Source organism: Bos mutus, chromosome 24 (assembly GCF_027580195.1).
Source record: "Bos mutus isolate GX-2022 chromosome 24, NWIPB_WYAK_1.1, whole genome shotgun sequence".
Lineage (NCBI taxonomy): Eukaryota > Metazoa > Chordata > Mammalia > Artiodactyla > Bovidae > Bos > Bos mutus.
In genome coordinates, this window is record NC_091640.1 from 44,779,362 (window position 1) to 44,794,431 (window position 15,070).

The 15,070-nt window shown below is 40.4% G+C and overlaps 1 protein-coding gene across 3 annotated transcripts in view; it reads left to right on the forward strand.

Annotated features, from left to right (window-relative positions):
• SETBP1 (SET binding protein 1) overlaps positions 1 to 14,805 on the forward strand; it is a 407,102-nt gene extending 392,297 nt beyond the window's left edge. For all 3 annotated transcript variants that reach the window (XM_070361976.1, XM_070361978.1, XM_070361977.1), the window contains one exon: positions 9,398 to 14,805. In XM_070361976.1, coding sequence (XP_070218077.1) covers positions 9,398 to 10,017 — 620 coding nt within the window. In that variant the 3' untranslated portion in view covers positions 10,018 to 14,805. The remainder of the gene's footprint in view (positions 1 to 9,397) is intronic.
• The last annotated feature ends 265 nt before the right edge of the window (positions 14,806 to 15,070 follow it).

A 15,070-nucleotide genomic window follows, 5' to 3' on the forward strand; every position in this document is an offset into this window, starting at 1 on the left:
ATTAAAAATGTGAAAATTTTCATAAGATCATGTCTGTTACATTATTCTTTGTTCTTCCTTGTTTTTCTATTTTCTTTTTCAAAACTTACAAGAGAGAAAGAAAGTCTCTCGTGATCACTTATGAACACATATCTACAATAGCTGAAGTATTATATAAGTGATGGTATTTACAGTTAAGAATACTGCTATGCCACATTTGAGAGGAAAGAAAAGAGAAATAAAGAGCCCTTTGAGAGGTTGCAGCTACCCCCGCCGCGTGACCACCTGGCATGCTGTGAGACTCAACAGATGTAGCGTCAAACTTTTTGGCATTAACTGCACTTCTATCCAGCCTCTCACGTTGTCTAGTCAGTCTGCTGGGGCTTGAGCCGCATGCAACATACAAAAACCAAAGTTGATTGAACACAGAGTCAGGCTAAATGGCTCTAGTATTCCTCAGCTAATGAGTGCCGCCACTCTCAGTTCACTCCTCACCAAGCCACTCTGACTCTATTAAGTATCACTCTCAGAAAAACTCCCGGACTTAAAAGTCTTCTGTAGATTCATCCTGGGCAATTCCTGCTAATAATATGCACAGTTCACTTTGAGGTTGATATAGTTGCCCCTATTTCTTGTTTTCTGATCTCTGAGCTCATTCCCTTCATCAAGCTTTCTCAGGCCTGCTAAAGTCCTGGTTCCCTTTCTCAGAGATTCTCTGAGCAACCTGGCAGTGTTCTTGCTTGGCTTAGTCTCTCTCTGGAGGCTAGTCACCACCGCCTTTATCTGTCCAAAACTGCAGGTGGTTTGTCCAAAACCCAGGTCATGAAAGGACTGGCATTTTAACCCCATGGTCAGAAAAGTCAAGGATTCTGAAAACCTAGGAACCAGGACCTCAGAACTGCCTTTCCAAAACATGGAGGTCAGCATCAAATCCCACTCCAGAGGCTCTCCATGAATGAAACACTCTTTTGACTGTCTTGGAATTGCATGCCATTCAATTCAAGGTGCTCTAGGGAATATGCAGATTAATGATGTTAGGCTTTGGTTTCTAGGGCTTAGAAGCTGAAACAATCCAACAGGAAATATTAATCAAGCATCTACTATGAGAAAGGAACTATTGTTCTCTTCATTATGAGGGGTACAAAGAAGAACACATGCTGTCTTCAAGAAGCTTTAATGACTTCTTAAGCTATGGATTCATAGAAAGTTAAATTCCTCTAGGATTAAATACTCAGTAAATAAAGTCTTCGGGAGCCTAGAAAAACAAAGGAAAACTTTTTAAGCAGTTCAAATTTTTGATCATGAGGTGATATCAGTAAAATAATTTTGAACATTATCCCCATGTAAATACATATGTGCAATTTTAAAATGTAAATTTGAAAAGTTGAGACAAAGCTGAAATAAATAATATTCTCAAAATAAATTGAAATTTCATTTAACTGTATTATTAGTGAAACAAAAATATTTTCTCTGTCATCAAAATTTTATACTAATTTTAATATTTTTAATAATGTTTCAGAGAGAACCAAGTGATTGCATTTGAATACTTCTTTTTGAAAATCTTGGGTTTTAACACTTGTGACTAAGCAATTTGAAGATTTCATTTCAAATCCAGTTTGTTTCAGTACTTGACAGTAGACGTTATAGGTTAAAATGGTATTTCATATAAACATAGGTCCAAAAGGAGAAAGTGCCTCATTTTGAATCATAGCACTGTTTTTTTCAATCCCATCCATCAACTAAGCAAGGGTTTTTGTTGTTGTTGAAATTAGACTAACCAACTTCCTTTATTAACAGTCAGATGGTCTTGCATATCAAAAGGCATTGCATTTTTTAATGAGCTCAGATCTCTGAAAACATTTCCAATCAATTTCAAAAATTGCTGAATCTGTAAGATGAGTTGGCTTCTAAAAGCAGTTACTTTCTTGCCCATTTTCCCCTAAAGGGGCATTAAGGGCTTTTTTTGTTTTTTAACAATTGCAAGGTAACATTATAGACAGCCTATTGACAGCACCAAGAAGGTGAAAATATTTAGAATCCTTCTCTCAAAGTAAAGAAAATTGCCAGATTCATCTTGGAAAATAGCAACGTCTTTATACTGCTGCAAGTTTGCTGCAAGGTAACCAATGAAACTCTGTGTGGTATATGACATATTTCACTGATATTCTTGGTCTCATTACAAAGTATTTTCATTTTTTGTGAAAAACTTTTTTTTTAACTGATTAAAGATCTTAATTTTCTAAACTTCACCATGTACAAGACCTGACAACACCCAAAGGGAATAAACTGATGGGATGCCATCAGTCCCTTGAATGCATGTGGTCTCCTCTTTTCCCAGGGACTTCATGCCCAACTGTGACAGGTGATACATTATCTGATATGCAGCCCAAATACGGGCATCATCCACCATTGCTCCTTATATTAAGCATTGGACTGCTTAACATGGTTTTTATTTTTCAGATAAAAATATAAATTAAAGTATTATTATGTTTCTCTTGCAGCCCAGTTTCCTCCATGGGGAACATACACCCCGCTTGAGAGCCTGCCAATTTAGAACAGCATCCAGATCTGGAGCGGCAGAGAGGAGCCCCCACACATGAACACACAGGCACACACCTACTGCTCCACCTCTCCATAGTCACACTGCTCTCCTCACCTCCTACCTTCCCTTTCCCCACAGAGACAAGTGAAATAGGAGCAAAACAAAGACCAGGGTCTCCTCAGCCATTGCAGCTGAGATAGAATGTACCCTCAGCATTGTAGCTGAGATAGAATGTTCTGTCAAAATAAAACCCTAAGAGGAAGCTATCATTTAGTGGTTCCAGCAGTTACTATGCTTTAAACAAGCTAGTTACATTTTCAAAGAAACCCCCAACTATATTAATGTGACTTTCAGAACAGAATGGAAGCACACCATTCTATCGGTGACAAGTCTCCCACATCTGCTAACCCTTAATTCTAAATTATGGCTTTCAAATTGGAAAGCAGTGTTATATCGCACGTGTGCTGATGACCGGCAGTGACTCTGATGTGCCTTGCCCCACAGAGGCCTCACTGGCCAAGGGAACTTGCCATCTTTTTCAAATGAGCTTTTAAGACCAGGACACAGAAGGTTAATTTAAATTCTAAGGAAGAAGGAAAGTTCCTTGCATGCCAAGGAAAGTTGCTTCATATATTCTATTAGAAAATAAAAAGTAGCATTAGGAAAACAAGAGATCATTACTGAGTTAAAAGTACAGAAGTATCCAAAAAAAATGCTCAATTTACATGCATGCTAGCATGCATGCGAGCTCAGTCATATTCAACTCTTTGCGACCTCATGGACTGTAGGCCACCGCTCCGAAATGAAGCCTGTCCATGAAATTTTCCAGGCAAGGATACTGGAGTGGGTTGCGGATCTTCCCAACCCAGGGATAAAACCCAAGTCTTCTGCATTGGCAGGCAGATTCTTTACTAGCTGAGCCACCAGGGGAGCTTTACTTTTACTAGAAAGTAAAAAGTAGCATTAGGAAAACAAGAGATCATCACTGAGTTAAGTACAGAAGTATCCCCAAAATGTACAGTTTACATGGGAGAACAGTCAAATTCCCTTGAACTTGTATTTGTTGCCCATGTGTTACATACCAGATCTTGTCCTGCTGTGTGGATAGCTCTGGGAGGACATAGGAAAGTCATGGCCTGTGCCTGCAAAGAAATCTTCTAACGTGTATCAACATACAAAGCGGCTTCAGACTGCATCTCTGTTCCTTGACTGAGGCCATCGGTGCTCTAGCCCTTTCTACCTGCAGACCAACTCCACTCCGGGCATTTCAACAGTCCCTAAAATTTCTTCACCTTCCCAATAGCAAGAAGAAGTCTAATTAGTTTAGAGATAAATTTGTCTCCCTCTCTAACCCATCCAAAACTTTACAAAACCAGAATGTATCTTGCCTATGGGCAGAGTCTCTAAAAGATTAGTACCTGTTTCTTAAGAAAATTCTATATACAGCTAAGCCTCATTAGCCCTTATCTTGCTCTCAGTGCTTACACAACATCTATAAAGTCAATGTGCAAAAGGAGTGCTAAGTCCAATGTTTGATTATCATAAAAGAAGTAGCAGAATCAACAAATGTTGGTGAGCCAATCATCTGATAATGGGAGCAAATAGAGAAATTCGAGATGTGGATCAAAACCAACTTAACCATTGCGTGGCAATTTTAAGTAAAGAAAAAAATCTACAAGATAATTTGCATTGCAGAGTTAGAAGAAATGAATTCATATTTTGCCTTGGCCACTCATAATTACTCTTTAAGACTAACAAAGAGCAGGCAAGATATAGGACAATTATAGGAAAGAGAGCAAATATGGAATCAATGTTGCTGCAAGAGACCAGAAATTACTGTTTAATAATGAAACAATTTGAAGAGAGAAAAATCTGTTAACATTTAGAGGGACAGTGAAATCATAAGCAATAAGGAGAAAGATTTGTGACTATCAAACCCTGCCAAATCCAAAGCCTTCCTCTCCACCACACTAGGATTTCAAAATTATTAGATGAAATAAATGTTGTAGAAAGCCACCTCACATTTGGTAAGGCAATTGATAATGAGTATAGGAAAGAATTTGGGGTTCTTTTGTAGCTCAGCTGGTAAAGAATCCGTCTGCAATGCAGGAGACCTAGGTTTGATCCCTGTGTTAGGAAGACCCCCTGGAGAAGGGAAAGGCTATCCACTCCAGTATTCTGGCCTGGAGAATCCCATGGACTGTATAGTCCATGGGGTTGCAGAGTCAGACACGACTGAGCAACTTTCACTTTCTTTCTTTTATAGGAAAGAATTATAACAATCTTTAAATACAGAAGGGAACATTAAGAGCATCTAGTCTAACTGTTCAACGTAACAGATGAAAAAGGAGAGACCCAGAAGGGGCTAAGAGTTTCATTCTAATTCAACTTGGTTTCCAGCTGTCCCTGCCCAGAGCCCTTCCTACGGACCTGCGCTCTGGTGCTATTCACACACAACATAATGAGCTGGCACTAAAAGTTTGGATAATACTTATAGGATACAATAAAATTCAGATGTTCAGTAGATGGGAAACCCCTCAAAAACTATAATATAGAAAAGAAAGAGGGATATTTCATCTTAACACATGAGGCCATCAATGGAGATTGGACCACAAGGCATGTTTATGCAATTAGTTACAAAATAAAACCCAGAGCACTCATTCATTCTCCCACCCCACTCAGCCAGGAGGATAGCTACCAGCAGGAGTTTTCCAGGAGATGATATATGACCTTTACCGAGGTCATTTCTTATTCTTCTAAAGTTATTTAGGTAAAATAGAGCCCAAGAGTATAAAAAGCAGAACACTCTGACCCTTACCAATGGTAAGATCCTAAGAAAGATGTCTTACTGACACTAAGTATTTCTATTTTTAAACCATGGATTATGGAACTAGCAAGTATATATCAGAGTAGTAGAATAGCATACTCAGCTTCAATATAATCAACTCATGGCAATCTTGTTTCAGGAATACTTCCACACCCCTCTTCCTTCCTTTATTATTTTGTAGCCAGGGCCAAATGATGTTGTTTGATTTCACCTATTAATAATTTAGTAGGTATTTCTAAAAGGAAGGTGCTTTTAAAAATGATCACAGTGCAATTATCACACCTAAGAAACTTAGCAACCAATTATATCAAGAAATGCCTAGATATTATTAAAATTTCCATGAATTTATAAAGTATCTCTTGACAGTTTAAATTGGCATCCACGTGGTCATTTTATATCTTCTCTCTTTTAATTTACAGCTCCTCCCTCCCCTCCTCCCTCTCCTCCTCCCTCCCCTCCTCCCTCGCCTCCTCCCTCCCCTCCACCCTCTCCTCCTCCTTCCTCCCCTCTTCCCAGCTTATTTGTTGAGGCCCCAGGTTGTTTGCCAGGAGCTTCCCAGAGTCTGTGCTTTACTGGATGATCCGTGTGTCCTCAGTATTCTATGGTCCTTGGGCTAGAGCTGAGGTGCCCAATATGTTAGCCACTAGCCCATATAGCTATTTAACTTTAAATTAAATTAAAAATTCAATTCCTCAGTCACACTTGCCACATGTCAAGTACCCCGTAACCACATGTGGCTAATGGCTACTGTATGAGACAGCATAAATACAGACCAGTTCCACCACTGCAGACATTTCTATTGGACAGTGCTACTCTAGAGGCTTAATAAAGTCCCATGAGGTAGCTTTGGAGGGAAGAAATGTTGAAATTTCAGCCACTCAGTCTTTGACTCAATTAATCTACATGGGAGTCACTTTAAACTTTCACACCTGGTCATTGAAAATGAGACAAAAATTCAAGGGATCTGTGTTTTTAATTTACATAAATGGTATGCTTACAAACACTCATTTTCTTTTTTTATTCAACTGTTTTTAGATTCAGCCATGTTGATATGTAGTTTATTCCTTTTAACAGATATGCAGTATTTCCTTGGGTGAATGTTTCACAGTGATTCATTATCTTTTAAATGAATATTTAGATTGTTTTAAGTCTTCTGTAACATACACTGAGCTTCAAGGAACATCATCAGCCTCCTGTCACACATGAGCAAAGGAGGCAACCCGGCTGGGCTCTCTGGGGCCCTGGGCACGCCCATCTTCAACACTAGCAGTTATTGCCCAATCACTTCCCAAAATCATCGTGACACTTTGCTTTCCTGCCAACACTGTGCAAGTCTTGCTACTTCCTTACAGGATTACAAATATCAGGTAGTCTCAGACTTTTAATTTTTACCAATATGGGTTCACATATATGCAGTAAAAGTACAAATTCAAGCAGGGAAAGAGAAGGAAATGGAATTGATGGAGCACTGACTGAACTGACTCTGTAATGTCTTCTTGCTAATAAAATAAAGCACGTATGGCAAAAAGTAATGTTTATTAAATGTGAATGGTGGGTACAAAAGAGTTGGTTATAGTATTTTTAGTATTGTTTGGTAGGTTTAAAATACTCAGAATGAATTATTTCATAATTTTTAATGCAAAGGTTTAATAAAAAAATGTGTATCATGTAAGAAATTATTGAATATGGGATTATCTACTATGTCCTTTTTGTTTGTATGACATTTCATGCTCAAAAAAGTATTGAGATGAAATATCCATTGGTTGTATTTGCTCCAGATGACCTCCAGTTCAGCTCACAGTTTTCTAGTCAAACTTTAATCATTGAACATTGCCAGCTAATTGCCCCAAATGATTTATTTTGGAACTGCATGCTGTATAGTGTGTCACATGGCATTTTCTTCTCTTTGGATGATATAAACTAAGAAGAAGGTAAACTGCTCGTGGAACTTTTATTTGGAACAATGCCAATTGTTTTGTGGAGTATTAGCCCAAGGACCATAGAATACTGAGGACACACAGGGATCATCCAGTAAAGCACAGACTCTGGGAAACTCCTGGCAAACAACCTGGGGCCTCAACAAATAAGTTGGGATACTTAGTTTTCCTTTCCTTGTGAGCAGTGTGGACAAAGTAAATGGCTTGGCTCTGACATGGAAACTTGCTGTTAGTGTCACGATATTTCCAATGGTCAATTTAAAAATCTAAACTAAAACTCCTTTAGAGAAGAATATAAGACAGTAATGATCAGTATGATTCATCAGTCAAGAAACAATTTTTAAATCCCTGCCATTTTTACAAGGCACCATGCCATGCCCTGTGAGGGACATGAAGACCAACAGAAGTCGGCCTCTGTGTCTGAAAACTTACAATCGAGCAAGCTTTTCTTTTTACAACACTAACTACAAAAATTCTATTTTGTAGTCAGAAGCTCACTCTGGCTTTGTTCTATTTTGATCTTTATAACTTATTTTAAAGATTGTTCAGTAGGTATTCATTGCACAGTAAGTCTCACAATGACCTTTGGCCAAAAGCAGTACCATTTTGGCCTGTCCTATGGAACTCAGAGCTTCCCACTCCATGAAGCCCATGGCATAAATAACTTCAAATAAAACCCTCCAGGAGATCTGTGTCAGGCACAGCATGAGAGAGAGATGGGGAAAAGCAGGGAAAGAACCATGCCAGAGTGCCCAAGAGTAAGTGACAGCGGTGTCTGTGTTTTCGCCAGTTTTTCCTCATCTCCCTTAAGATATTTATTCTGCTTCTCCACTAACAGTTGAAGAAATGCAGGATGACACAACAAACCACCATGCTAAAATGAAACACATTTGCTTTTAGGCCTGCAGTGTTTTTGTAGTGTTGACGACAACTACATGGGCTTCTCTGGGGATGCGCATTTAGCGTAAATCACAGCAGCAAAGAACTAGGGACACACTTTTTGAGCTTGTAAGTGGCCAGAGGGAGGAGCCAATGTGAAGATAGGGCAGCTGGATGTGTGTGAGTGCCTGTGTGTGTATGTATGTATACACATGTATAGACAGGTATGCCTCTAGTGAACGACACAAGGAGGAAGAACCATCTAGAGGAAAGGTCTGCTCCATCTTGAAGCTATTCACACTTTACGGTGTCTGAACTTCAAAATGAAGCAGTTCTGAAGGCTATTTAGTGGCGGCAGTACAGGACTTCCTGCAACTAGAAGTTTGGCTCATAAAACAGAGGCGCATCTGGCCACCAGGACATGAAAAGAGTTCTTTGCAAACAACAGCCCAGTAGCAGGGGTGTAAATGATTCAGAAACACCTGGCTGGTATTTTCCTTGGGGATTCCAGAAGATGCACTAGTTAAGAAAGACGTGGTCAATTGGACATCATCAGGCAAGTTGACATGTCCAGACCATTGCGGGGGAAATTAAGAGAGATAGGGTCATCCCAGATATAGTGTTCCTAACAGAATTCTCCCTCTGTCAGTGGAGGACGGTTAGGAGGGATATAATAGGTTCAGTTCCGGATTCTAGTTCAGGTCAAGGCATCTCCTTTTTGAGGTTGATGCTACAAACGAATGAGTCAGATTCTCTGATCCAGAGGGCTGCTTGTCATTTTATCCTTTCAGCATCTTTTACCAAAAAAAAAAAAGAAAGTATAACCTAATGCTAAATTAAATTAGATCAGAGGTCAGAGAGCTGAACAAAAAAATAAAAGCTATAATAGAAAACAACAATGGAAGACGTTATACTGTGATTCTGACATTGACTTCCCTGGCAGGTCTTCCGACATGGTGTGAGCCTGTTTCCAAACTTAAAAATGGGAACAAGAGTATTTCATGGGATTTCTGTGGAGACCGAAATAATGACATACTTTGTACACATACTATTCAACCCATGTTTATGTCTATTTTTTTAAATTTTAATAAAAAAAGAATAGTGGGTACTGAGTCATAGCATCAACTTTCCATCATCTTCATAGCCAAATATAATGCCAGTTGTCACTGAAAAGCCTGGGTTTAAGACAGCCTGCATCCTGTGATCAGTTTCTTCTCTCTTCCCTTCCTGCAGCCAGCTCCTCCCTGAAGAAGCGATTTAAGCGGCGGGAGATCGAAGCGATCCAGTGCGAGGTGCGGAAGATGTGCAACTACACCAAGATTCTGTCCACCAAGAAGAACCTGGACCACGTGAACAAGATCCTGAAGGCCAAGCGGCTGCAGAGACAATCAAAGACGGGCAACAACTTCGTCAAGAAGAGGAGAGGGCGTCCCCGGAAGCAGCCCACGCAGTTCGATGAGGACTCCAGAGACCAAATGCCAGTGCTGGAAAAATGCATCGACCTTCCCAGCAAACGGGGTCAGAAGCCGAGCCTGAGCCCGCTTGTCTTGGAGCCGGCCGCCAGCCAAGACACCATCATGGCCACCATCGAGGCGGTCATCCACATGGCCCGGGAGGCGCCGCCCCTGCCCCCGCCGCCGCCCCCGCCCCTCCCACCGCCCCCGCCCCCCCCGCCCCCGCCGCCCCCTCTGCCCAAGACCCCCAGAGGAGGCGGGAAGAGGAAACACAAACCTCAGCCTCCGGCCCAGCCCCCGCAGCAGGCGCCCCCGCCACAGCCCCTTCCCCCGGAAGAGGAAGTGAAAGCCAAAAGGCAGAGGAAGTCGCGAGGCAGTGAGAGCGATGTCCTTCCCTAGGGTGGGTCTGGGCGTCCGAACCTGGGGCCGGGGGTGGACTTACGCGTTGGAAGTGCAGTGAGCCGGGCTGGGCGGAATCCCCGCCGCAGGGACACCATGCCCTGCTCTCCAGAAGCTGGGCAGGGGCAGAATCGGGCCAGAGGACGGGGTTGAGCCTTCAGGAGCTCTTGGCAAAGCAAAGCAAGGGGACGTCTTCAAAAGAATGGGTGTGTGCGTGCGTGTGTGTTTGCGCGCGTGCGTGTGTGTTTCACAGCAGTTCCCACCAAGCAGCACTTCAGTGTGGCTAGATCCTTGACAGGCAGCAGGAGACCCATCCTGGAGGAAAAAGATGGTGGTGCTCCCGGAAAGCCGCCAGACCTCCTGCAGCCGAGGCGCACCCTTGATTCCATTGCGGTTGCTGGACAGGAAGATTGAAAGGGAAACGCCCTCAGTTAGGAAACATTCCAAGGGGAGAACAGTGGCACATTTCTCAACTGGCTTTGTTGTAATCCACTTCCATTTTAATTGGTTTTTATTTCTTCTGGTTTTTTGAGCTAGGCTAGGCTTTGGGGCACCAAAATCATCTTCAGGTGACCTGAATCTTTCTGTTAACAAAACGGTTTCTCAGATAGACTGATGTCATCGGAGGGTGAAATTCTAGTAATAGGCAACCTCAGACATGCATTCATACTCTTTTGTGTGTTTCCTCTACCACACATACACTGATTTTTAGCATCATCTGTTCCAGCTTTTTCTTTGCACATTGTACTTCCATGTACCTTTTCATTACCTTTCATGCCTGAATAATGTAAACCTTACCTGTGTCGTCATGTTCATCCTTGGCATGCTGTTCCAAGGAACTTGGCTTTGAATCCCAGTCATTGTGAAACGAATACTTAGTATTGATAGAGCCTTTTAAAAATAAGTAATTTAGAGCAACTGAATATATATTGACCCAGGTATCAATCAGGTTATTTTTATACTTAAAACATATCAACGAAGCATAGACAGATTAAAACGGTTTTAATGCCCCATAGAAAATGGAATAATTGACAAATCACCAAAAATTGAAACCCCGGACCCACCAGAAAGATAAGTGTCTAGCAATGCCTTGTTTTTGTTTTTGTTTTTCAAACAGATAACTGTCAAAGGTCATTGGAAAAAATGGGAGCAAAAAGACAATAGAAGTCCATTATCTCTTTTCATGAAAGCAGATGGGATTAAGTGTTCTTATCTGGGAAAAAAGAAAGGAAATGCTCAAAGGGTGTCACCACTCCAATCCTATCACATCACCTTGGACAAAGTATCCAAGTTGTGGTTGCCTTAATAAACTGAAACATTTTGTACATAATGTAATTATAAGTCTATCAGTCTGCATGGATGCAAACTGTGTGTGACAAATCGTCTTTTAAATGGTCAATTTCAACTGTACATTTTTCATCCAAGTTGTACTCTAGCCATTGGTTTAGCGTGGACAGATATTCCATCTCTTTTATCCATTTCCACAGCCCAAGTAAAACATGTTAAGAAACTCAGAATGAATATAAAGTTATTCCGTTGCCATAGATGTTTTCTAAAAGTCAGATGTGGAAACTTCAAATAAGTATTTTCAATTTCGTTCCTCACACCTCCCCCTTATCTTCCCTAAGACATCAAATACCTGGTATGGTAGATTATAAAAAGAGAGACACTAAGAGACAGAATTAAATTTTCTGATGAGAATATCTGGTTTACCTGCAAATTACTTCTTTACAGGAAGTTGGGAAGAGCAGAAAATTGTGTTATTACTTCAGAACACAACATTATTTCCTTAGAAAAAGAAGGATTTTTGTTGGGAACATGGAGTAAGGGATGGGTTATCTATCAGAGTAAATGTTTAAATTCCAAGTTAATATGCTTGCAAACATCACTGCTCTGTCATGGCACCGGCAGTTGGTTGAAATTACCCACAGAGCCATCCTATTATATGCTATCACCATGGACTTCACATCGTGTGCTGCCACTAAGTCAGTAGCATTTAATCCCAGCATATGTGAGTTTAAAGGAATGCAGTCTCCTGTTCTTCAAAGCTTATATCTTAGATACTGTTTATGACCTAGGTTGACCTTTGACATTTCACACAGGTTGAACAGCAAAATCAAACCAACCACTTTAAATTTGTCATTCCCAAGCCATATCTGAGTGGTTCCAAAGTCATTCAAGAGGAAGGTTTAAATTATCCCTGCTAACCCCACCATTGCTATGAAAGAGCACCCATTTTCATTCCAATTAAGCCATAAAGAGGTTTCTTTCTTGTTGGATTTTGAAAATAATTGATTTCATTCTTTCTTTTGCCCTTCTTCCTTCCAGTGTTGTACTGTTTCCCCAACCAAATCTGTGAGCAGACTAAATCTTCCTGCAGAGAGGAATAAGCTGACACTCTCTAAGCTTCTTAAGGAAGGACCTAAAGCTCAATTGGCATTAACCTCTAGTAGGTGAGAAATTTCAAATAACTCTAGGATACATTAGAATTTCCAAACCAACAAAAGATATTCCAGGAGAGGTACAGCAGACTTATACCTTATACATAAATTCAGTTCGCCAGTGATCATGTGAGTCAAACGCAGATCTTCTACATTTATGATCCCAAGACTAAATTGGAAAACTGCAGAGGAGCCAAACTGAGATAAGCTAATTCATTGTTTGGAGGTGGATGCAAATTTTGTCACCTACATAGGGCTTCTCTTTCCCATCAAGTTCTTCCCTCAGTATCGCATTACTTTGATTTTTTTCCTTTTGCTTTCTATTAGCCTAACTCATCTTTCTAGTATGACCATTTCCTCATTTTCTAACTACCCGCTTTGCATTAGCCTCTCCTGTCCAGGCTCAATATGGGGCCAGTCTCATTTCACATCTTATTGGTAGCAGAACCAGTATTAGAACCCAACTCTCCTGACATGCACTGGGGAGGTCTCTTGGCCACTCAGCACTGCTTTCTGTGGCTGCATATTTAGAGAAAATGCACGAGACTCCATAACCGCTCCAAAAGTATTTCATAATAAGAGAAATTCCTTGGTTTACTTTTCTGTTTCCTGCAAGACTTGCCTTCAGCAAGGAGGCACTTAATATGGACCCACTTATATGGAGTCTGATTAGGGGTAAGCAAAGGGTGAAATCGGTATAAAAATCACCTTAAGGGTGATGATGGGTCTCTGAGCCATCTTTCTAAGTGGCTGGGGAGCCACTTGCTTTTCAACCGCTCGTCTCAAACGAGAGGAACAGAGTTTAACTTCCTCTAATGTATGGTTCCCACTACAACCCGAGGAAGACAGGTTGAAGGAAAGGAGAGCATGTCAGGGTTGGCTCGTGATTTGACAGGCCTGGAACTCAACAGCCACTGACAGCCCCGAGTAGGTGACTAAGGGCCGACAGGATTAGCATGTTAACTTGGCTGCTGTCCGGAGTGGAAGGCCACATTTGATGGCAGTCGGAGTTCTGTTCTGGGCATTGCTGGTTCTATAAATATGATAAGCAAGTGGTGACAGAATTATAGTATAAGGTGATGTACTACATGGAGATCATAAAGGATTTGGTTTTAGGACTTAAGTAGAAAATCCACTCCTACAGCTTATTACCCGACAATATTCAGATAATGAGCTTTTGGAGAATATTATTTCCCTACCACTAGGAAGATTTACCTGGGAACTGTCTAAAGTCTATACATATATTTCCAAAGCCTTTAAATGCCAACTGTAGCATGGGGGTCGGGGGGAGGTGGCAGAAGCTGAAATGCCTCAAAAGCCATTTAAGTGTTACATTGCAGGATTTTCAGTCCTTCACATTATGTAAAAGTAGATAAATATAGACATTATTCTCAATTCTACCCTATAATATCACAATGGTCCACATGCCAGAGCTTACAGACAATGTCATCACAGTGCCTAGAAACTCGAACTGTAATATACCGTAGCATTTTCTTGGTGTTTTTTAAAGTTTCCTTCCACAACACCAGGCTCCCTCTGCCTCTTGTTTCTTGGAGAGTTTGCCCTACTGATGAGTCTGCCTCCCTTGTTGGACTCAGTCACTTGGGGAACAGTCTTAGAAGCACATATCAACCAAGGAAGAAACTTCCTGGATAACTCTCGCCCACTTGCCCAGGTATAATAAACACTAAAGGGGGAAAAATTGAAAAGAGCTGCCACTGGTCAACACAGAAGGGCAGTTCCAGCTTAGGTTGGTGTCTTTCTTTTTCTTCCTTTTTTTAAAAAAAAAAAATCTATTTCTTAAATAATAATAAATGCACATGATGTGTTAAATATGTATATATATATTTCAAAAGAAAAAAATGGGGCACAAGATTGTCTTACAAGTCGTGCTGGCTAATTTTTAGTTTGTATTCATAAGTGGTTTTTAAAAGCCTTTTTTAAAGTGTAATTTGCATGTTCTACTTTGATTGTATGTAAACATATTTTAGAACAAAAAATGTATTTGTATTTTATTGAATATAGAGGCAAGAAAAATTGTACATTGTTTGAAATGTTCTTTTTGTAACAGTTTTTATTCATAAAGCATTTTTGTACATTTAAAATGAACATGGACTTGCTGTTATTTGAGGCGTAGATACATCTGGCATGCTTTACTGTCATGCTCCTCCATGGTCTTAGATGTTGGGTTTTAAACATTTTTTCTAAAAGAAAGCTCAGTCTTTTTCGCTACCAGATCAGGTTAGCACAGTATAGAGCACTTAACTATTAAAAAAAAAAAAAGTTAATCCTATTCATATGTTATTCATTGTGTGAAATTAAAGACATTCAATTCAGTCTAACATGAGTTGTGAATTCTTTTGTTTTATTTTCCATCTGGTTCACATCACTGAGGAGTTTAATAGCATTTAGGGGTCTTTGCTCACACCAACTGGATATAGAATCATTGAGAAAATTCTCACCAAATTTCTGCCTCTTGTATGATTCTGGGAAGTACATTTTGGGCAAGATTTGAGTCTGATTTACAGGGTTACTGTTCAGAATATATTACACCTGGACATAAAGCCAAGCCTGATTCAAAGAACTAGTCAGAACTCTGTTGAAAGCAACCC